Here is a 23045-nt window from a genome sequence, read left to right as displayed (position 1 = left end):
CAGGGTCCCGTCCTTCCCCCTGCAGGCAGCCCTGTCCCTGCGGGCACAGGGAGGTTCGGGACGGGTTTGACGCTGTTCTGTGGCTGTCTGCTCCCTCAGCACGGCTGCCTGTGCTCCGGCTCTTGCACCGCTCCGGCCTCCAGCCCTTTGCCCGCTCTCCGGCTGTCCCTTCCCAAGGCTGAGCCACCCATCGCAGCGCCAGCAGCTCGGCGCCGGCCGCCATAAACCGCAGTGTAACTTCATTTTGCACTCGAGTAGATTCGATTCAATTCGATTCGATTCGATTCGATTCGATGATGTCTGTGTCCAGGGGGTTTTGAGGAACCAGTGGTGTGAGATGAAGGTGACTCTTCTGTGACCACCATCACTCTGCCCTGGGAGCACCCTGGTCCCTGCCCACCAGGCCAGCTCTTCCCCTGGGAAAAAACCAGAGGTACATCCATCCAGAGATCTCCTTACACACCTGTACCTGAAGACTTCTGCTTAGGAAAGAGGACAACCCAGCAGAAGTGTGGCAAGGTGTGACCCCGCTGCAGACAGAGCCCAGCTCCTCGTGCCTTTGTGAGCCGGGCTCGAGGGCTGATGCCTGCTGGTCCTGGCTTTGGGCTGCTCATCTCCGAGCTTGTGTGAGAGTCTTCTTACAAGGAGATCTTCCCCCTTTTCCCTCCTCCCTCCAGCAGTAGATTTCTCAACTTTAGAGCCTTGTTTACCCTGGAAGAGAGAGAGAAGCTGCTGGAAGCCAAGCAGTGAGGGCACAGGGGAGCAGGGAGCGTTTGTTTGGAGAGAGTTAAGGGTGGGAGTGATGTGCCAAGGAAGAAAGCCGCTTCCAGGGATCTATATATATGCAGCTCCCTGAGGTGGGGTTACATAGAGGCTCATTCCCGGGCTGCCTGTGGCACTCCCTGAACAGCACCAGCCAGGACTGCCTCCGAGCTGCAGCTTTATTTTCAGAGCGTGGCCTTGAGCAGCCGGGACAAGACGGGGTTTGGCTGCGGTCCCTGCCAGCACAGAGGATGAGCTGCCCAGGGTCCCCACCGTGCGGGGTTTGCACACTGCTGGCCCCAGCTCTGCTCAGGGCAGCGTAGTTTCAAGGTTGACAGGGTGCCCTGGAGGGGGGAAGAAGGAGAAAAGCGGAGAAATGAAAGATTTCTCCAACATCTGCTCATCCCCATGGCACACGGCACACAGCCCTAGTGGGAGCCAGCAACACTCCAGCTTTCCCTGCTGCACAACACTCAGAAGCTGCTTTATTTTTTCAGATCCTAGACAAAAGAAAAACAGAGTCTCTGCAAGCTGCAAACACAACTGCTTCCCAAAGCCTGCAGCCAGGGCCTTTTGGTCCCTCCAAAATATGTTCTGGTTGTGATGGTCTGAAGAGGATCCCCAAAGCTGTCAGCGATTTCCAGGAAAGTGTGCAAGGCTGGGGGATATTTTGAATGGTCCTGTTGCTGGAGCAGCCCACACTGACTGGCATCTGTCCCACGTGGGAGCCCTGCCCACCAGCAATGCCTGCGGTTATCCACTGGCTGATCAATAGGTTACAGTCACCCTTGTGTACTCCATTTTCCAGGCCCGGGAGATGAACCATGAAAATCTAAAATCTATACAACTGCATAACTCTTTAATATATATATACATATATACATATATATATAAAAAAAAAAAAAGAAAAATGCCTGTTTGGTTCAAAATATATAAAAATAAACAATAAACCCAAGAAATGTTCCATTAATTCCCCCCCCCCCCCCCCCCCCCGGATTAATGAAATAGAAACAGCACAATTTTTTCCTATAAAGTAAAATTGTTCAAATCTTTGAAGGCCTTCATTTTAATGCCTCACTTTCAGAAATAAAGATTGCCACAGAATTTTTTGCTTAGGAGTTTCCTGTGAAAAACAATGATAATTTTCAAGAATATCTCTATTCTGTCCCTTAGTAAAACTCATTGAATAGATATTACTGGCCCAATGTCCATGGGAGACACACAGTCAGCAGAGTACCCAGTGGGGCTGCGCTGATGTCAGGTCTGAGGGGTGTTCAGGTCCTCTCAGCAAAGCCAAGCCCAGTAAATTCTGTGGGTCAAACTGCTTTTTGTTCCTCCAGTTTTGGGACCCGAGGGTGAAGAATGTTGGGGTGCCAGTTCCCTTTGCACAAAGCCATCACCCTTGTGGGAAGGTAGCCCATCCTGGGTCACATTCCGCTGTCTGCACAAATGCAAGTTTCCAGTTTAGCAAAATTTATATCAAAATAAAATTAGGAAACCCCTCCAGTGTGCTCATCTTCTTCAGGATTTCCTTTGTTCTTTGTCCAGAGGCTTCCCAGATTTTCCCTCAGCTCCTTATGTCATAACCTCAGCTTGAGGTAATGCCCCAGGCATCTTACATCAAAACCCAGTCATGACAGTGCCTCCCAAGCTCATCTAAACAGCCCCACATCATTTTTGTCTTTTTGAGGGCTCTTCATCTCCTGAGATTTTCCATCCCATGGTGATATTTGGACTGAGGGCAGGTTCTTGTGTTGCCCACTGGATGTAGACCTAAGCTATGGAGGGTTGCCCAGCATTGGTCCAGCCATGGATCCAGGTGTCTGTAGAGCAAGCACTGAGCTGCAGCCCCAGAGGATGTTTTTGGTGCAGGCAAGAGCCATTCCCCTTCATTTCCTCCCCTCCTGCATCCTTCCTTCTATCCCCTTTTACTCCTCCGATGCCCCATTTATCCCTTTGTCTTTCTCAAAAGAGAGGATGCTGCTCTTGGGGATCCTTTGGGTCCTGGGGATTCTTTGCCTGCTGCCAAGAGCACTGTTAGAGGTGCAGGGAGGGTAATGAAGTTATTGAGGACAGCACAACAAAGACCAAACACAGGCCACTGTGCACAAGCAAAATTTCCCAAAACACCTTCCCAGCAATGGGGCTTGTGAGCCATGCGAAAATCCAACTCACCTGTTTCCAAACAATCTGGGTCTTCTATTACTAAAAATATTAGGGAGCACCCCAAGTCCAAATAAAAGTATGGTTTCAGAATAGAGTGCTTAAGTTTGAAATTAAAACCTGAAGATGGTGGTTTCATAGGCTTAAGACTCAGGGCATCCCTGTCCACTGGCAACAGGGACCCAAAAACAACAACAAACAAGATTTTTTTTTTTTTTTTTTTTTTTTTTTTTTTTTTTTTTTTTTTTTTTTTTTTTTTTTCTTTCCCCAGCTGTAAGAATGCCCTTTAGGGCATTTATCTTCAACTGGATGAAATTGGCACTGAGGCTGTTGAGAACACCTGATGCTCTGTGTTAGAGTGAGACCAAATTCTGCTGTTAGAGGCAGCAGACAATGACATGCCAGTGGCAGCATCAGCCTCTTGGTGCAAGGCAGTGCCTGTGCAACACCCTGACTGCTGAAGGACTCACTTAAACCCAAGTTTGGCACTGCACAATACAGGTCTTCATTCAGAAGAAGTAAGCAGCTCCTGATCTCTTTGATTTTGATCAGGCTAGAGAGAGTGGCCGGCTCAGCATCACTCCCCCTTTCAAAAATCAGCCTGTTCCACTGTGGGTTTAGGACCATAAATTAATATTACAGGTGAAAAAGTGGAGCATGTGAATGCTGTTTAACTCATAAGGCTACTATTCTAAGCTAACTTTTATCTGTGTTTATAAAACAGTCTTTTAATGAAATAACAGAAGCAGGTCCTAAAATCCATCTCAAAACACCACCTAAGCCACAACTGAACCTGAGATCAGTGGTCAGGTACTGAGGACTTCATGTCAAGCACCTCCCAAAATCCCAGCAGGGAGCTGACAGATGGAGTGTGTGCCCCTACACAAACGGCAATAAAAGTTTGTGTTTGCTTTTTGAGGAGTAGCTGTTTTTTGAGAAGTGACTGGTTTCCAGTTCATCCCAGTCACTGAGAGCCCTTAGGGCTGCCCTGAGGCCCCCCCTGCCCTCAGATACCAGGGAAGGACCAGGCAGCTCCTCCCACAAGCTTTTGCTTTGGGTTAGCGCAAAACAAAACAAAAAAATGAACTCATGTATGGGTCTCACTATAATGCAAGTAAAGCCAGCCAAAAATGCAAAACAAATGCACCCTTAGCATAGCCACAGCAGAGCAAAAAACCTTCATGGGCTGGAAGTTTACCTGAAAATCATCTTTTTTTCCCCTGGTACTGCTGTTCCCCACGGCAAAAGAACACCCCAAAACTCAGGCACTGCTTTCATGACAGGGTCCTGAGCTCCAGGCGTCCTCCCCCTTCAAAGGCTGATGGCTCCTGCACGTGTGCCCTGATGCAGGAGCATGTGCCAAGCCTGGCGGGGCTTTAAGGGAACACCTGGGGGGTGTGTCTGAATGCTGGAAATAAAGGGAGGTCCCGGAGCCCCCTCGCCCCAGTGAGAGAGAAATGAAACAGGCCAGGAGCATCTTTCCCTCCTCCCATTCTGCTCTGCCTCCTCTTCGGCAAACAGGACAGGCAGATGCCCGGCAAGGGGAAGCCCCTGGAATTTTCCTTGGGGCTCCTGGGGAGTTCCTGAGCACAGGATGTGATCCCGGGAAGGGCTGGGTGGTTCAGGGGGGCAGAGGAGGGGGTGGTCCCTTCGCAGGCAGCTCCTCATGTGTGACCACCGGCAAGGGCAAGCGCGTCAGGCAGGGCGAGGAAGCGGCCCTGGCTGCCCTCAGCCCCCCAGGGACAGCACCATGGCAGGTGGGCTTCCCATAAGTGGAGTGGAAAGCTCTTTATTTAACCTGCACCCGCCACCTGCCCTCAGCCCCAGCCTTGCCTTCCTCGGGAGCTTGCCAGGGCTACTTTTTTGGCAGGCTGAGCCAAAAGAAATATTTTGCAAGCAAAGGCTCCAGGTAACCCCTTCCCTCCTGGGCCTGGCACACTGCAGAGTGCCAGGGCAGCCCCCTTGCAGCAGCGTGATGCAACACACAGCCCCCTCCCGAGCAGCCTGCGCCCCAAGGGAGTCACAGAGCCGCCTCCTCTGGCTGGGGTCCTGTCCCCTCCCCAGTCCCATTCCTGTCTGGGGAGCTCATCCCCACCGCCCACTGCCCTCACGCTACCACAAGCGATGGAAGAACCCGAGCAAATGACGACAAACAACAGCGTGAGGGGTGTGACAGAATGACCGGTGATTTAATGCTTCTTGAAGTTTTTTGTTTCCTTCCACAGGGCGTTGGTTTTAAAAACAAACAAAAGGAGGTAAAATAAATTAATTTATGTACACTTTACATACACTGTGTCACGTGGAGCTTTGCAGCAACAGTAACCAGAAATCGTTACAAAATAGAAAGTTACATGGCTGTTGCAGGCCCTCGGCCGCCTGCAACCTTGAAGGTCGTCATCCTGAGCGCCGTTGGCAAAGTGGTCATGTAAACATGTTTAGAAGCATTTACGGTGAACAATGGATGGGCCAGCTTCATCGTATTCCTGCTTTGTGATCCACATCTGCTGGAAGGTGGACAGGGAGGCCAGGATGGAGCCACCGATCCAGACAGAGTACTTACGCTCAGGCGGGGCAATGATCTGGAAAACACCAAGAGAGCAGACGTCAGTAAACACGGCTCTGCTGCGGGCGGCAGGAGCGGGGCTGTGCACTGCCCCACGCTCCCGGGACCTTCGTGCTCCAGCCTTACCTTGATCTTCATCGTGCTGGGGGCCAGGGCTGTGATCTCCTTTTGCATGCGGTCAGCGATACCTGGGTACATGGTGGTGCCCCCGGACATGACGTTGTTGGCGTACAGGTCCTTCCTGATGTCAATGTCGCACTTCATGATGCTGTTGTAGGTGGTCTCATGGATACCTGCGGACTCCATACCTGGGGGCAGCAGGGGGAAACAGGCGGGCACGAGTTAGGCGCAAAGTGAGAGCTCTGCGCGAGGCTCCGGAGAGAGGGGAGAGCTGCCGAGGGAAGAGAGAGGGAGGGGGGCACGCACCAATGAAGGAAGGCTGGAAGAGAGTTTCTGGGCAGCGGAAACGCTCGTTGCCGATGGTGATGACCTGCCCATCAGGCAGCTCGTAGCTCTTTTCCAGGGAGGAGGAAGAGGCAGCAGTGGCCATCTCGTTCTCAAAGTCCAGCGCCACATAGCACAGCTTCTCCTTGATGTCACGGACAATCTCACGTTCAGCTGTCAGGGGGAAGCAAAGGCAAATCAGTGTCTGCAGAGGAGGAACAGGGAGCAGTTGTGCTGCCTCCACAGGTCTGCTGGGACTCCAGACCCCCAACCACACGGAAACTCCCACCGGGGACTGTTTCGGGGCTCGCAACGGGGTGGGAGCATCTCTAGAAGTGCGAGGGTTGGAAGCGAGAGGGAACTTTTTGGAGGAGGGAATGGTGCTTACCTGTGGTGACGAAGGAATAGCCACGCTCAGTCAGGATCTTCATCAGGTAGTCTGTGAGGTCCCGGCCGGCCAGATCCAAGCGCATGATGGCATGGGGCAGGGCGTACCCCTCATAGATGGGGACGTTGTGTGTCACACCATCGCCGGAGTCCAGCACGATACCTGGGGAGACAAGAAGCAGCCATCTGAGAGATGTGGCCCGCAGAGGGTCCTGCCCCGGGGGACAGGGCGCTCGTCAGATGTAGGGGACCAGTCCTGGACGTCCTTGCTCGGGGGAGAGGGGCCAGCGGGACTTTGCACTCACCAGTGGTACGGCCAGAGGCATACAGGGACAGCACAGCCTGGATGGCCACATACATGGCAGGGACGTTGAAGGTCTCAAACATGATTTGGGTCATCTTTTCACGGTTGGCTTTGGGGTTAAGGGGAGCCTCAGTGAGCAGAGTGGGGTGCTCCTCTGGGGCAACACGCAGCTCATTGTAGAAGGTGTGGTGCCAGATCTTCTCCATGTCGTCCCAGTTTGTGATGATGCCGTGTTCAATGGGGTATTTCAGGGTCAGGATACCTCTCTTGCTCTGGGCTTCGTCTCCTACGTAGGAGTCCTTCTGACCCATACCCACCATGACGCCCTGCAGGGGAGGAAAGCGGGGGCTCAGCAACCTCTCCCCGGGCAGCAGCACGGGGCTCCTCAGCGAGACGGGAGGATGCGGAGGGCCGGAAGGCGGCGGGGATCCGCAACCGCGGCCGTGGCGGGGCGTGCGGGGAGGCTGGGAGGGGGAGCGCGCCGTACCTGATGGCGGGGGCGGCCGACGATGGAGGGGAACACTGCCCTGGGGGCATCGTCCCCGGCGAAGCCCGCCTTCACCAGGCCGGAGCCGTTGTCGCACACGAGCGCGGTGGTCTCGTCCTCGTCACACATGGTCTCGGCTGTGTCTGCGGGGGCACAGGGCACGGGCGCTGAGCCTCACGGCCGGCCGGCAGCCGCGGGCGGTGGCGGCGGGGCCGGGGCTTACCTGGGCTGGCTGCGGGCTCCGCGCGTCGGGCAGAGAGAGAGGCTCCCGCTCCTCGCCGGGTCACTCGTGGCCGCCGCGGCCGCCGCAGAGCCTTTTATCACGGCGGGCGGCGGCAGCGACCGGCCCCCAGGAATGCGGCCCCGGCCGTCCCCATATTTGGGCGTCGGGCCCGGCGCGGCCCCGGCCCGGCGGTGCCCAAAGAAGGCGCTCCTGGCCTCGGCCCAGGTGAGCCGGGCCCGGCCGTATAAGGCGCGTCTGCCGAGCCCCCCCCCGTCACCGCCCGCAGCCGGGGCCGAAATAATCCCCCGGCAGCACCGGCCCCGTTAAGGGCAAGGCAGGTGGGGGCGGCCGGGAGCCCCGCGGGGCGCAGAGGGGCAGGAGGCGAGCGGCCATCGGCTCCGCCGCCGCCACGTGCCGAGGCTTGGGGCTCCGAAGGGAAACGCGTCTCTCCCGCGTCTTTCCCATAGCTATAGGTGAGCCCGGGGGGAGAAAAGGAGCTGGGAGAGAAGAAGCGACAAGGTAGATCCCTGGTTTGCAGGGCACACGGCGACGGCCCACGCAAAAAGCACAACTTTACACATCAAGTTAAGCCGTGCATCCTTTCCTTGCTGTGACTTAAAAATGGAAAATAAATGCATGGGATAATGTCGGTCAGACAAATGCCTGAAGAGAAGCCCGGTAAAGGATTAATCCTGGTCTAATCCCAGAAGCCTGACGTAGTCGTGAATGCTGGTGCCATTACGAGTGCCCGTTGCTGGCCGCTGAGCTCCACCAGGCAGCACGGGAACCCTTCAGCTATCCCTGTGGCTCACCCTTTCCAAAAGGAGTGCGGCCTCACAAGCAAGCCATCTCTGACAAGCTGAAGGTACTACGCAAGTGAGAAGGAACAGTTCATCTCCTTCAGCTACGGGTATTTAAGCAGAGATTCCATGTGGGACGCTTGGCAGATTTTATGAATACTTCGTTTCCAACAGGAAGAAGAGGTAGTAATGCAAAGCAGATTTGCAGCCCTGACACTGCGTTGATGCTAATCAACTTCCAAGATCTTCTCTGAAGGCACAATCGGTCAAGTGTAAATCCTTTGAAAATTCAGGGAGTCAGGCAAGAAGGAGGAGGAGTAGTAGGGTAGAAGCACTGCGCTGTGAGGAGTCTCCTGAGAGTGAAGGTATTTCTGCAGGTGATCTCCTCCACTGCAAGGCAGAGAAGATGGCTCAGTAGAGAAGCAGACAAGTTTTCTTCTCCTCTTCTTCCCCCAAATTGGCAGCATTCCTCTTTACCTCAGGCAGCCATCTAATTCCTCCTGCTACAGATTTTGAATTCCTGTCAAGATACTGTATTAAAATGCGCTCCTCTCTCACCCTGTTTCTCAGCTTGTATTGTTCTTCAGCTCTGTCATCAACAACTGGCCGCACAAAAATCGGAAGCCTGAAAGCACTTAAAGGCATCACAGCCACCAAATCTATTTACAGAGTTGTAGTGCTTCATTGTGGTTTCCAAAATACAGTCGGTTGTGTTGAATCAGAAATCTAGTAACAGAAACCCTAATGTCGCTGAAAGATAAACATCCTTAATCCTGCAATGAAACATGATGCAAGCACAAACCCACTCTATCCCTTCTGTTCCCTTTTATTCTCTCTACCCCAATCTAGTTTACAGCAAAGTGCCCAAATGGCAATGTTAAATTCTCCCACTTCTGAGTAAAATATCATTTTCTGCAGGTAGATCTGATGCTTATCTGGATTCACTAAATGAATGCGGTTTCTGTCTCAAGTCAGAAAGCAGTTGGAGTTAGTTTCCAGTACAGGGCACAAAGAACTCACTATGCACCATGCATAGCTTCTGAAATTGATCACAAACGACAACAGATAAACTTTCCTACTGCTCCGGTGACAACCAAGAATGCAAATGTGTACCTCCCCCACTTTGTGTGCTCTCCATTACTGAGAAAATAACTATTTAAGAAACAATGTATATCCTTATTCAAGAGGAGCTATCCATCCCCCGCAGGCAGTTTTGACCCTCATCTTTTTGTCACAAGTTTGTTTATGTTACACTTAGAAACAACCTAGAGCTGCGGCATTTGCCACCTTCCTTGTGCAGTGGTAAATGAAGGCATCCTCCTCGAGCAGTAATCCGAGACAGGAGTTCTGCACCAGCACAGTTTATTACATAATGAAACAGAAGACAGAGAGGAGGAACGGCCCTGAATCCCAGACTCTTCAAACTTTCCAACAGAATAGAGAACCCGTTCAACAGTACTAGTACAAGAACATTAAACATCTGTTTAAACACGGAAGTTATTTTAATGAGGCTTTGTTTAAGTAAACTCATTGCAAGTAGCCTTCTGTTTTGGCAATAGTCAGATGGAAAGCTGTTGTACAAATGCCAAGTGCCTCCCAACCCAGTAGTAGAGTAAAGCAGTTGAAAACCCTACACAGCTCATCCTTTCACAAAAACCTGGAGAACGCACACCAGCCATGATGAACATGACCCAGCAGAGAAGCCAGGCACTTTGAAACAATGGATAAGGGTGATCAGAACCACTTGCACCTGGAGCAAGATTTCCAGGGCTTGCCTGTCCGCTCCTGTCAGAACACAGAGATCGGGCCAACAGTCCAGGAAGATACAAGATATCCCCAAAATGATTTATGGTGGACAGTCCATTAAAGTGATTCCTCTTCAGGCAAAATTGAAGTGTCTAGGAAAAGTTAAGGCAGAACATATTTTGGCAGGGGCCAGCAATCATTTATTCCATTAGTCCCTTTCTCCCAAACCCCTAAGTTTATCAATGTGAAACCACCCTCAAAGTGACATTTGGGTAAACACATGGAATTCCTCCAAGGCTTTAAATGAGTGACTCCTTTGAAGCTGGAGCTGGGAGTTACGCTCACACTTCTCAGCCATGCAAGACTGCAGAAGAGCGAAGTTCGCTGCTTAGAACAATCTTAGAAGATGACTGCTAGTGCATGTCTTTCCCATATTAGTTTGAACCTCTCTACATAAATCTATTCTTCCAAACATGTTCAGACTCTCAGTCCAGCTTACTGTATTAGTACAGGGAGGAGGGGAAGCCACAGAAGGGGAGCTGTGCTTTTAAAACTAGAAACTGGATTCTCTTCAACCAATTTAACTTCTGACCTTCTCAGCTGTTAGATCAAGTTGTTGCAGCAGGCATGGAGCCAGACAAGTAAAACATAAGGGCATGCAAGCTGCTCTGCAGTTTCTGGCTCTTGAACTACGTGCAAAAGAAAGGTGCAACACATCAGATCGCAGTAACTTTTATCGAAAGACTAAATTCTGCTGCTAATAACTGAGAAATTGGGTTTTTTTTTTTTAAATTATTCCCATGTCAGAGACAACTAACTGGGGCAGTGGGGTTAAAAAAGAAAAAAGTAGTGCCTACCAGGAGAGGCCAAGGCATGGAAGTAAGAAGGATCATGCTGTACACCCACACTTTCCTAACTGCTTTCGAGGTTTCTTCTGAGGCGAGGCACAAGCAGTTGCTGTGAATGACTGCATGGTGAGCTGCTAATCCCATTTTACATGTATGCTAGAAATAGCTTAAAGGGAAGTTAAAAGGATACAACACTAAATTGTTTGGAAAATGCTTAATTTAACAGATATGAACTGAAAGAATGGAGCATTTACTGGACCAGAAGGCTTTGAAGGAGAGCTGTGCTTTATTCCTCTCTGTCACAGATAAGCCGAATGATCAGTGACAAGCCAGTTATACTTTTTGTGCAAGAAACCTTTAATGTAAAACTGAAATTTATTAGTTTCCACTGTAAGAAGTGTACAAAGAAAGAGTGGAGTTACTGACAGAATAACCTGTTGTTTCTTAAGTAATGTACAGTCACCCCGCATTGATGCGTTCAGTATTTTCTCTGAACTGAAACCACAGCCCCAGTGCTGACAACACAAGTTTCCCACCCTCTGCAGTGGGCCCTGCATTTCATCCTGCATGTCTGTGTATCTTTGAGTCCGAGATAGGACACGTTCTAATCAAGATACAAAACAAAACAACACGTTTAGGAAAGGCACAGAAAATGAATTCTTTATTTTTACTTTGTCTGAAAACACAACTGCATCCTCTGACTAAAGCATCAATGTTTACGCATTTAAGACCAAGTATATTACTCATACAGAATTTATCACAAAGTTTTAGCAAAAAACTGAACAAACAGAATGTAAAAAAGTAAACATTAATTCAACAGCTCTTTAGAAAAAAATATTTAAAAACCCCAGTGAGAATCATGCTTGTCCCTGAACGTAGAGTTCATAGTTTGCTTTTAACACAAATTCGAAGTAGGCGTTGTATTTCAAGTTGCCGAGTTCGTTTGCTTGAAGCAGGTCCTTCACCTCTGGTAAATACTCACTTAACTGAACTCCTACAAAACAAAACCATTTATTACAACACTGATTAAAGTACTTTGCATCAGCAGTTAATGCCATTTTTAAGCAAACACCTGTGCCTGCCTCACAGATGAACTACTCTTTTGGAAATGGGAAGCTCTGATTCTATTATACACATCGAGAAATACAATAAAGCTTAAATAGCCTGTTAATTTTTTTTTTTTTTTAAATCCAGAGTTCAGCAATTTAATGATTAAACCAAAAATCCAAGTCTTTACATAACACTTCACCAAAAAAGAAAAAAAAAAAAAAGAAAGAAAGCTCAGTCATACAACAACTATATATCCGTTGCAACAGTTCCAGTGTAGGGCGTACAAGTCTTACAAGTGCAAGGAAATTGACACAAAACTGGAACTGCTCTGAAGAACTTAAATTTTGTCTTTTGCACATTAAGCCTTACGTGTTCTGCAAAAAGTTCCTATACAGTCATATTTAAAACATGCTTTGATTCTCAGTTGCTTCCCTTCTCTCCCTCCCTCCTCCAGCTGTGAATTCCATGGCCATAACTTCCTATAGTCAGCTTTAAGTGGAAAATGGGAGGTGGATGTTTCTTTGTTGTTGTTTTATTTTAGCTTTTGGAGAGGGAAAACAAAAGAAAAAAAAATTGGCTAAAATAGATTCAGTTCTACAGAGTGATGGCCAATTAGTTATTATCCTGTATCTTACAGAAGAGACATATTTACCTCCAGAAGACCTACTTTACTGTACAGCAAGCAACTGCTAAAAATCTGTTGAGTGCCCTACTCAGCAAATAACTAAAGATCCCAAGATTATAACCAAGAAATCTGCTCATCTCTTATCCCCCTGAACAGTTCACAGAGATAGAATTAGCTCCAGATGATTTTAACTGCCTAGTGAAATGATTTTTTTATTACTCTGAGAATTTAATAATGCTACTATTTTATATTATTGTTCATCTCAAGCAGCTTTTGAAACAACAATTTCAAGACATTTAAGTACACTTTACCTTCTTTCAATAGCTTTTGTAGTATTTTCACAAATATACTATCTTTAGATGCTTCAATTGGATCATCTCTACCATCTGAACAGGACCATCTGCAAGTCAAAGAATAATTTGGGGAAAGAATTACAGACAAAATAATAGGAAAACTAACAAGAAAAAAGCCCCACAGGAAAATTAGATAAAGTATCAAAGGGAATGAATACGTGTCCATATGGAAGCATTATGTGCATAGTTATAACTCAAAGCAATTGTGTTAATTAACACAATTAACAATTAATTAACTCTTTATTTCAAGTGTAAAACTGGAATGAAACTGCACTACTATAATGTAGTCAAGTTAGGAGGAGAATAGAAATATTTCCCATCTTCTAAACCATTAAGAATCCCAACCAAACAACATTATTTCTTTGATAAAATAAAAGTATTATCCATTGAGATAAGAACTACCTATTCTCAGCAATTCTAGTCTACAACTAAGGTGATGAAAGTTTAGATTTATTTTTTGACAGAATAAAGCAAGAGAAGCAATTCTCTTAACATAAAAAAAAATCAAACCAAAAATCAAACACTGAGAAAAGAAATGGGGAAGAAATTCACAAAATCTAAGTTGCAGGCCTGTAACAGCACACAGTCACAAAAACAAATAGTTTATCTACTTTGTGATTAAATGTGAAGACTCATGAAATACCAGTCTCATCTGTGATACAAAAAAAATCCCAAACAGATTTTCCTAAGAGGAAGATTGTTTTAAATGGCAGTTTTTCATCCTTGCAGAGTTTTTTATGCACCAGTTTAAAGTCAACACCAACCTAACTTGTTTTGCTGTGGTTCTAACCTTTCAGTTGTTAAAATTTCCTGTTGCATGTGCTAAGCTGTCAGACAAAACTGGTTCTCATATCACTCCCTAAACCACCATGGGCTCGTGGGACGTGCTTGTAACCGATCTGGACCTGGATCCAGAAGCTATTATTGACAAATCCTCTGTACTTCACTGGTTTTACCCCGGATGTCTCTTAGCTCCTAAATGTCTAGGATTACATCTTTAATTCCACTGGGAAGAATGTGAGGAAAGGAGGGAGGGAAGGGGGATTTTTTCCCCTTGGGCACAAAGGAGGACAGTGAGGACACAAGTAGAGCATCAGGAGCACACTCAGCAAGGCTCTCCATCCTACCCAGCGACCTCAGCACCATCTGTAGCCCTCAAGTTAGAAACAACAGGCCATCCTTAAAAGCAGGTACTGTCACATCAGCTGGGACATCAAGTTTTCTACCCACTATTCAGCATAAAGTCTGCATCTCAATTGCCCCTGGTTAGCTGCCAGAGTGGCCAAAATCTTGTCAGTATTGTACGTGTCTGAACCATTAAAATATCGCATTAAAAACCCCGTGCTTGTCCCGGGTGGACAGAACATAAACCAATAACTGGACTGGTGCCATGCAGGAGCTCTGAAGTCTTCTGTCTTTAAAATAACAGGAAGGGAAAACATTTGGGATTGTGTGAACCTCTTTCTGCTTATTTGTGCTACATGTGGACATAAGTTAGTCACGCAATTAGGAATTATTTCCTAGACACCACCGCCCTTTGGAATCTATCCTATGCATAAGTGTGAATCCAAATGCTGCTTATTTCCATTTTAATCACAAATGGCACAAATGCATCTGGAATGTATTATCGCCTCATCTTTTCTTCCTTAGGTCCCTCTTGGAACATAGGTGGGAGTTAGGAAAGTAGGAAGATTTGTGGAAGTTAGAAAGGAGAGGGAGGAAGTGCCATTTGTGTTATTTAACCTGGGAGAGAACAGTACCACTGTTTGATGAGGAGATTCTTGTGACCAGCTGGACTCGGCCTGTATCTGGTTTTCAACATCCAGAAGACTGGCTTTTCTAAGCACTATTTAGGCTTTGATCTCTTACAGCCAAGAATCAGTTTTAACTCAAAAAAAAATAATGAAATTGCCAGTGTGGTTCAACGGCAAAACCCAAGCGAAATAAAAGCTTGCAGGAGTGACCTCAACCTATGTTTTCTTATTGAAAAGTCTCTATTTGAGATGGTTCAAAGGAAAAAAAAAACCCAAAAAAACAACCACACAAACAAACAAAAAAAAACCACAAAAAAAAAAAAACCCCAAACCCACAACCAACCAACCAGCCAAAAAAAAAAGGTTAAAAATGTTCAGCACTGGTCACTTCTTTTACCTCAGGAAAGGGTTCAAGAACAAAAGCTGCACGGGTTCATCTCTGTGTCACGTGCCAGGACTACACAGTGAGATAAACCAACAAAGTACTGCAGATTATTTTTGCTGTGGTTTCACTTCACAAATAAGAATACATGTTCTGATCAGACACATTATACTTGACTAACCTTATCCTGTGAAATTAAATATTTTTGGTGAATTAGAGAATAATACACTAAAATAAAGTTCTGGAAAAGCTGTGTCTCAGTAACTTATAGGTACACTTACCCATCTCTTTGGAGAGCCTTACAGAGAATTTTAAGTTTAAGATCATTTACATCCACTTCTTCTTCCTTCAATTCATACAAGGAGAAAAGACAGGCCAATTAAAATTTTGGGGTTTTTTTACAAAGAAATTATCACTCTGCCACACAGATTGTGTAATTCATCAATGAATTAGATTCTTCAATCATCAAGCATCACGCTGTTTTAATAGATGGTCTGATGGGACTGTTGAAATACCAAACACTGTTTGTTTCAATTTGAAATCATGAATTCAGACTTTCTACACCAAGACTCGACTGCTGAAGACCAACCAACACAGTTTGTAAAAGGCACATTTTAAAATACCAGTTTATAAAACATTGTATTCTTGGCAAATTTTTATTTTACCATGTGCTAAATGATGAGTGGAGTCAAAGCTCTTTTTTTCAGTATGGCCAGGTTAACTAACATGCATTAGTGTCCATATCAGGATACATGTATTATGAATATATTAGTAAATGTTTTCAGAGATATACATTTGATCTGAAAAGGACAGTTTCTTCATGACACAGAAACCACCACCTCCAATTTGTGCTGAATGGTTCTACACAAGTTGTTAGAAACTTCAATATCTGTGGGAAAGAAACCTTGAAATTGCATGGGTTTAGAGTAACATTTATTTTATTGAGATGAAAAAAATACAGTTGGAAAAAAAGCAGATGGCAAATCTGTATTTCAAAGTATTTTACATGTTAGAAAGTGGTGACTATCCTACATTACCTCATGACAATCAGTGAAACTGTCAAGAGGGAAGATACAAGAACTAAACTACTAAAAACAGTTGATCTTTGTCCTGTTTGGAGACAGCCTGTAGTGAAGCAAGGCTCTAAAAAGAAACTACAGCCTATAAATGGAATGTGAAGATTAAGAGTGTAATTTTTCTTGAATTATCTAAACCACATTTGGCATTACGTCTCCAGTGAGTTGAAAACAAACTGAAAAAACATATCAGGGGTTGCTTTAATTACCATACACTAAGCTAATGTGTAAACTAACTACAGATGCACCACACTATCTTAAATAAAAAAGTTTCTAGGTTAGAAATCCTTCAAAAAGTTTTCCTACCTCGTCAATATATTCCAGCAGATCAAGTGCTTTCTTGAAGTCATATTCATTGGCTCTTCTGTTCTCATCACATATGAACATCTGTGAAATCAGGGAATTAACACGGAGAATTATTTTTAGCCTACAAACGAACATAGCTGGTATCAGGGACAACCCACTGTGGGAAGACCACCACGTATTTTCTACTCACATGACCTTCTCATGAAAATATGTCTTGATTCAACTGCTAGTATTTTTATAGTAAGGAATATACTTAAGGTTTTAGAGCAGCATTCCATCCACGTGACAATGGTCTGTGGACAAATGATACTGGATACAAGGCTGCTGGGTTTCAAATTTAAGTGCCATTTAAGGCTGTAACATTCCTGGACTACTGTAGCCAGAGCACAGCTCCACAAATAAGCTCTCTGAATTATTTTGGTAATTAAGCTCAAAGAAGTACTTCAGCACATGTGCTGCCTTTCACCCCTTAAAAACAACAAGTTCCCCTCGGTATTTCATATCCCCCAATTATAAATTAGTACTTCAAGAAAAATTAACATCAACAGTCTTTTAATTTACACTTTCTGAGTTTCATTTTGCATTGCAAGTAGCAAGTATTAACACTGGTTTGACAATAGGAGAGAATTCAGAAAGAAAACTGTTGTGGTGCCAGCACTCGCCAAGTCCTGATTGACACACTTCCTACCCTTCCCTAATCCCACAGATAGCCTTATTTAAAGACACAGGTAAGGATTTCACAATCTGCTATTAGCACAGTTCTAAGAAAATGATGATAATGTAAACAAGCATGCTTGTTTGCATGCTAGCTTTAGATTTTCCACACGATTACAGAAAAACACTGAAAAATTGACACCAAGACATCAGTCACTTTTACATTGTATTGCTATTATTCATGGAGTATTTTTTGTGGGCATCACTGGATGGTAAAAAAAATGTGGCAAACAAGGCAGAATCAGTAAGGCTGATGGTTCCTGGCTGATACCAGAAAGGAGTGGGAAAAAGGAGTCAGCACTATTCCTTATCCCAGTGCTTGAACAGTTCAAATTTTTGTTTTACTACGGGTTGGATTTCTGTAAAAGAAAACAAAAGTAGAAAGACTTCCGGTGCCTCTTTGCGACAGGTGACCAAAAACCTCTTCCTGATTCTAGTACTTCCTTTTTCTATCTTGCATCATCTTTCTCCACTAAGGTAGAACTGCTTGTTCATTCTGCCTTCCAAGTTCTGCTCTACCAAGAGTGCAAAGGAAGGTAGAAATTGTCTCACATCCAAAAAGTGGTTTAGACCAGTAAATCAACTTCTGGCACTGATCTGATTTGCTTTTTCGCTTAGCAGCACTCAAAACCACACATTCAACAGAAAAAAACTAGGACTAAACCCATCATTCTGATGTTTGCTGGTAGAAACTAAGCCAAGTTGAACCCATTCATACATCAGATCTTTAGGTGCTCAGCAAGTCATATAAGGCATAAAGGCAGCTGTGACCTTCTCATTTATCACAGAGGGGCAGAAAACATACTGGAAGTTTACCTATGCAATGAAGAAAACATGAGACACTCACATCAATGAGCTGAGATGCAGACAGCACTGGCATATCATTGAGGTTCAACTGTTTCTCTGCCAGGAGTTGCTCGGGAAGTGTCTCCTGATGTAACAAAAAGCGCTCCTGCTCTGATATTTCTTGTAGTCATTTAAGGAAATGAATGTTTCACGTTATTAGAATGTAATAATAAATTCTGTGGCACAACAGTAACTGTCAAGTCACAATATTACTCAAGCCTACAAGTGTTTGTTATGAAGCATTCTCTTCGGACTCTCACCCATGTTCCCAAAGCACAGAAATACGTCCACTTCAATACTGCCATCCCAGGGAACTAGCTCTTACTTTGAAAATGCATAACTCTAATTTTGGCCCAAAACATCACAATTAATACAGAGGACTGGATGGAAGCTGTTGCACTGTGCAGGAAAATGAGCTGGTTGCAACTTTAAGGAGCTGTGCCCTGGACATGTTCCATCTTAGGAACTGTTCAGTTTTTGACTGTTTTATACATGCCAGTATGAGCTGCTTTAGGATGAGGAACTTGCTAGTCTGAGACATTCAAAATGGTACAGTATCAACCACACTATATGAACCCTGCCCTTCCCATCAAATTCCACTGCACGTTAGAATAGGGAAAATAATTCTGTAGAGCATTTTATCTGTTTAGAGGAGTAAGCAAAATATGGCAGAAATAATTAGTCTTACTTTATCAATAGGAAAGTGATATACTAAGAGTCTAAGTTTTAAAAACTACATCATGTGCCACACAGAAATGTGTAGCAGAATTTTGAGTCCTCTAGCCATTGAAATACAGCTTTGATTATCTCATTTGGCATTTTTAAATTTCCCAATTTAAAGGCGAGATTCCTCACATCAGCATAAGCATTTTCACAGTGATAAAAAAACATATTTAAACTTCAAGATTTCATGCAATGCTATACAACATAAAAGGCAGACAATACATTATTATTATGAGCTAAAAAAAAATTTAAAGCCTATTTAGTTAATCTAATTATTACCATGCTTTTTCAACAGGATTTAAGAGCTATTCATTACACAGATGGATAAATATACAGATAAACAGAAGTGAGCTTGAGCAGCAACCCTGAGTCATATTCCAAAGCTTCCCCCTGGTGGCCAGAATCCTTTAACCAGTAGTGCAAAACTGCTTTTTCTCAAACTCACAGCACATGTGCTGTACAAACAGCATTTTCCAAAGGGATACGAATGGCAGAGCAGTGGAACCATTGCATTTGGTAACGAAGCAGGATAGATATTTGTACTTTTCCTGTTCACATCATTTCAGATAGAGTACAATGAAACACTGTCATGGTAACCCTCCTACATACAGAGCACAAAAGCCTGAGAAAGCACGTCTTGATCACAATTGTATGTATTTGCAGTTCCATGACTGCACTACAACACAGCTACAGGATTTCCTTGTACAGCTTAAGAGCCTCAGGACTTGAGAAGAATTCAAAAGTGAAAGCCATTCTAAAAATGGGCTCTAAGAAGTTAATTAATTTTTACCTTCTATCTGAAATAAAAAATGCAGATCCAATAAAATACATTCAGTGTGAATGGTTGATAACTCTCAGCCACTTCTCAAAGTACAGGTGCAGCTTGTTATTTCTGCCAATATCTTACATGCTAGTAGAAAAAATGGAAAGGTTCAAATTTGCCATGCTAACTCACATGAGAAAGTGAGTACTGAGGTTAGTGCCTCATGCTGTCTTCCTTGTGCTTCCTAAAATGAGCAAAATCGTCAGCCCATTTATGCTTACCACACTAAGTCAGCAACCTCAACATAAAAAAAAAAAATCAACAATCTCCAAAATTAATGAGGTTCTAATTCAGTAACTTAGTAAGTCTTTTCTTCACTTTGCCCTGTTTTCATTTCTTACCTTCTATTTTCTCTTGTAGTATGTCTTCTGAGAAGTCCGATGCTAGTGCAGCTAATTTGCTCAAGCCAAGAAGCGTTTTCTTCTTTGCAAAATATCGTGTCTCCATATTTGCTAAAGTCTGCAACGTTCTGTGAGCCTACAATTAATAAAGATGTTAGAAATCAGTTTTGTAAATTAGGATCAGGTTAACAGACAAGATTTTTATCTGAACTGAAGTCTCACAGCTATTTATCGTTTGTTGTGCTATGACCCTTAATTTTAAAAGTTGTACAATTTGCGCAGTTAAACTCTGCATTACACTCTTCAAGAAGAAGCTCTCTACTTCAACAATATATTTAAAAAAAATCTTTTCATTGCTAATCAGAAAAAAACCCCAAACCTCATTCTCAAAGGATAAATTGCAACTTCACACATTGTTATCTTTAGGATCTAAATCAATACTTTGCAATAAAAGCCAGGCAAATATGCTTTTACAGAACACATTTGCATGCAGATTCACTTGTTAATTTGGGAATTTGAAAAAACAGAATTGTGTATAACTGCTGCAGTAACCAAATACAAAGGCAACAATCTGTATATCAGACAAAGGAATAGTTTCTGAGCACTTATTCAGAAATACACTATACTGAACTAATTGTATATTTAGAATCCTTACCCCTCCTTCAAAGTGCTTTGCCACGACATAGAAAAGCTCAATTGACACAAACGGAATATTACAATATTCTCAAAATGGTTTTTGTTTGTTTTGGTTGGGGTTGGTGGGTAGGACTTTTTTGTTTGTTTACGAGGGATATGGCATTATGTACCTAGAATACGGAGTAGAAAAAGTGTTTCCATGGTTTTTATGTTTAACAAATGTGCATGTGGATTGAAAGGAGCCATTTTTGATTTGAAATTTTTTAACTGTTAAATGAAATGCATTTTTAAGTCTAGCAGAAGGATGAAATGACTGACCAGCAAGAGGAGGGGATGTAACTGGAAAGCCCAGAAGGCAACAAATCATCATGTTTAAAAACAATGTCACATTAATCTACCCACATGCACATCTGCTACCAAAAATACTTTAAATTATGAATGTAAGTGAATAAAGTTATCAAACGCTATTTTGCTTTCAGGATATCTCCAAATTCCTTAGCTTTAACATGCCAGTCTTGAAAAAGAAGTTTCAGTTTTCCCCTGGCTGGATAATATTATAACGCTATTTATATTCAGTGTAAATTCCCAATTCCACCAAAGCAGTGATCACGTAGCCAAACCAAACTTCCTCCTCAGAAAGTATTAGCCACCAGCCAGGGATGAAAAACAGCCCCAAGTCCCATTACATGGTGCAGCGGCGTACATGAGACACCAGATGGTGCCTGAAGGGAGGCTTTTGGTACTCCAGAAGTACCAAATTAATTATCTACCATCTTTCCCCTAACTGACCTGGATAAGCTGTCTTTTGATGAGGAAGAGTCATTACTTGGTAAATTACCTACTCGAATATATACCTGACCTGTTTGATGTGTGGTGTTTCCATGTGGCTGTATTTAAGAAACCCTACCTTTTGGAAATCCTGGCTATTGATGTCATGTAACCAGCTCAGGTGTTCATGTGCTTGCAAGAAACTGGCCAGCTGTCCATGCTGAGCAACAGGCTGAGATAGCAGCTTTCCTCGCTTTCCCTTTTCCAGATACCAGCGAAACAGGAAATCTGAAAAGTTCTGAACAGAACAGAAATATGAACAAATTTTACAAGTTACATTTCAGAGTCTGGTTTGCCTTCCAAGTGCTTTATAAAATACAATTGGTAAGAAAATAGTAAGAATATTGATAAAGCCAGCCACACACATGACACAAAATATAGTGTTGATAAAAATTCCCTTAGGAGTCCCGATAGAAAGTGTTTAAAGCATTCATTAGCTCTCTGCAAGAGATGCTGATATACACAGAATCCTTCAGTTAAAGTCATGCAAGTGCCAAAAGTAAATTCTTCACATTAATATACAAGAATAGAACAGGTACCACATCCATCACAGTTCTTCTCATCTTGTTTTCATACCTGTTCCTTTACCCCCTTTGAAACTCCACGCTCACTATTTCCTTTCAGGAACAAGTTTACTTCAGCTGTCACTGGTTTTGAAACGCTCCCTCATACCAAATGAAAGTTAACCTGCAACTCTCATTCTCTCAGGCATTGTTTAAGAAAACCTGTCTTTTTAAGAGAAAAACCACCCTATTTTGTCCTCACAAACTTGAACGTAAAATAACCGATCAGGATTTCTGTTCGAGATTAAATTTAGTCTTTTCACGACAGTATTAGAGTAACACTAAATTTTAATTGCATTAACAATTTAAAAAATGAAGTCTGAGGAGGCCATCACTCTGATAAGTCTACCATTAGACTTATCTATTCTGCTCTACATTTGCCACAGTAACTTCTTTTCAGGAAGTTTTACATTTCCCCTTTAAAATAAAGCATGTGAAGAGAGGGAAAAAGAAGATAATTTATCCCCTTTGACAGTCAGGCTCAGTATTTAAGATGCATTATTTAAAAAATTTGCCATAATTTCTATCTTTCTGATACTTCTGTTTTTTTGTTATTAAAACAACCTTTATGTACTCTCTTTACTAGGAAACATGTAGTCTGCAACATTTCTTCCCCCAGAAGCTGTGGAAAGCTAAACAAATTCACCTTACCAATTCTCAAATTAAGCCCCTTTTGTTCCACTTGCACACATTTCAAGTAATGTCTACCACCCTTTCCTTAAGCTTTCTAATATTTCAGCACATAGTTTTTACACCAGATTTTAACACAGTGGAAAAACTGTCAAACAAATATGTGGCAGGACAATGCAAAAAACCCCAAAGCAATGGCCCTACCTTCTTACCCTTCCTAACTACTTTTATACTTACATATTGATTACTTTTCTATTGATACATTTAACAATTTCATCTCTTTTGGAAATCATCCTCCATTTTATATTATGTTAGTTTAATAAAACAACAATGTAATGACGACAGCACCTAAGTGAAGAAGTCACAAAATGCTGAAAAATGTTAAGAGTGAGAAAACATGCCTGAGGCACAAAAAGGTCCCATGAAAAGGCACTGCCCATACAGCTAGTACCTGTATTTCTGCTGGCTAGCTTTGCCTTCCCAATGTAGAATACTCCACTGAATATTTTACAATGAATATCGACTTCAGCGCCCCACATTACCCCTGTATGTATACATAATTACATATGCATTTAAAAAAAACAGGAAAAGAAACCCCAGAAAGAAATAATAAATTTTGCAACATTTCAGGTGCAGCCTTATCATAAAACACCAGCTAAAGGAAATAG

At 43.8% G+C, this 23045-nt stretch overlaps 2 protein-coding genes across 2 annotated transcripts in view; both read right to left on the bottom strand.

Annotated features, from left to right (window-relative positions):
• Positions 1-5086: 5086 nt before the first annotated feature.
• Positions 5087-7482, bottom strand: ACTA1 (actin alpha 1, skeletal muscle). Its single transcript, XM_040060914.1, has 7 exons — positions 7334-7482; positions 7111-7253; positions 6625-6949; positions 6321-6482; positions 5915-6106; positions 5615-5796; positions 5087-5504 (listed from the first exon to the last, which is right to left on the bottom strand). The coding sequence occupies exons 2-7, from the start codon at positions 7237-7239 to the stop codon at positions 5361-5363; spliced, it is 1134 nt and encodes a 377-aa protein (XP_039916848.1). The 5' UTR covers positions 7240-7253; positions 7334-7482; the 3' UTR covers positions 5087-5360.
• Positions 7483-11360: 3878 nt separating this feature from the next.
• NUP133 (nucleoporin 133) overlaps positions 11361-23045 on the bottom strand; it is a 29933-nt gene continuing 18248 nt past the window's right edge. The window contains exons 20-26 of the mRNA XM_040059745.1: positions 21264-21422; positions 19721-19856; positions 17835-17953; positions 16274-16354; positions 15173-15237; positions 12714-12802; positions 11361-11721 (exon numbers count right to left, since the gene is read on the bottom strand). Coding sequence (XP_039915679.1) covers positions 11585-11721; positions 12714-12802; positions 15173-15237; positions 16274-16354; positions 17835-17953; positions 19721-19856; positions 21264-21422 — 786 coding nt within the window. The 3' untranslated portion in view covers positions 11361-11584. The remainder of the gene's footprint in view (positions 11722-12713; positions 12803-15172; positions 15238-16273; positions 16355-17834; positions 17954-19720; positions 19857-21263; positions 21423-23045) is intronic.

This window comes from Hirundo rustica, chromosome 3 (assembly GCF_015227805.2).
Source record: "Hirundo rustica isolate bHirRus1 chromosome 3, bHirRus1.pri.v3, whole genome shotgun sequence".
NCBI lineage: Eukaryota > Metazoa > Chordata > Aves > Passeriformes > Hirundinidae > Hirundo > Hirundo rustica.
This window is presented reverse-complemented; position numbering and strand designations above follow the sequence as displayed.

Coding starts and splice junctions, on each gene's coding strand:
- ACTA1 (XM_040060914.1), bottom strand. CDS start 7,239: ATGTGTGACGAGGACGAGACCACCGCGCTCGTGTGCGACAACGGCTCC. Junction 5,797..5,914: donor CTTCCAGCCTTCCTTCATTG/GTGCGTGCCCCC, acceptor TGCTGCCCCCAG/GTATGGAGTCCGCAGGTATC. Junction 5,505..5,614: donor CCAGCACGATGAAGATCAAG/GTAAGGCTGGAG, acceptor GGTGTTTTCCAG/ATCATTGCCCCGCCTGAGCG.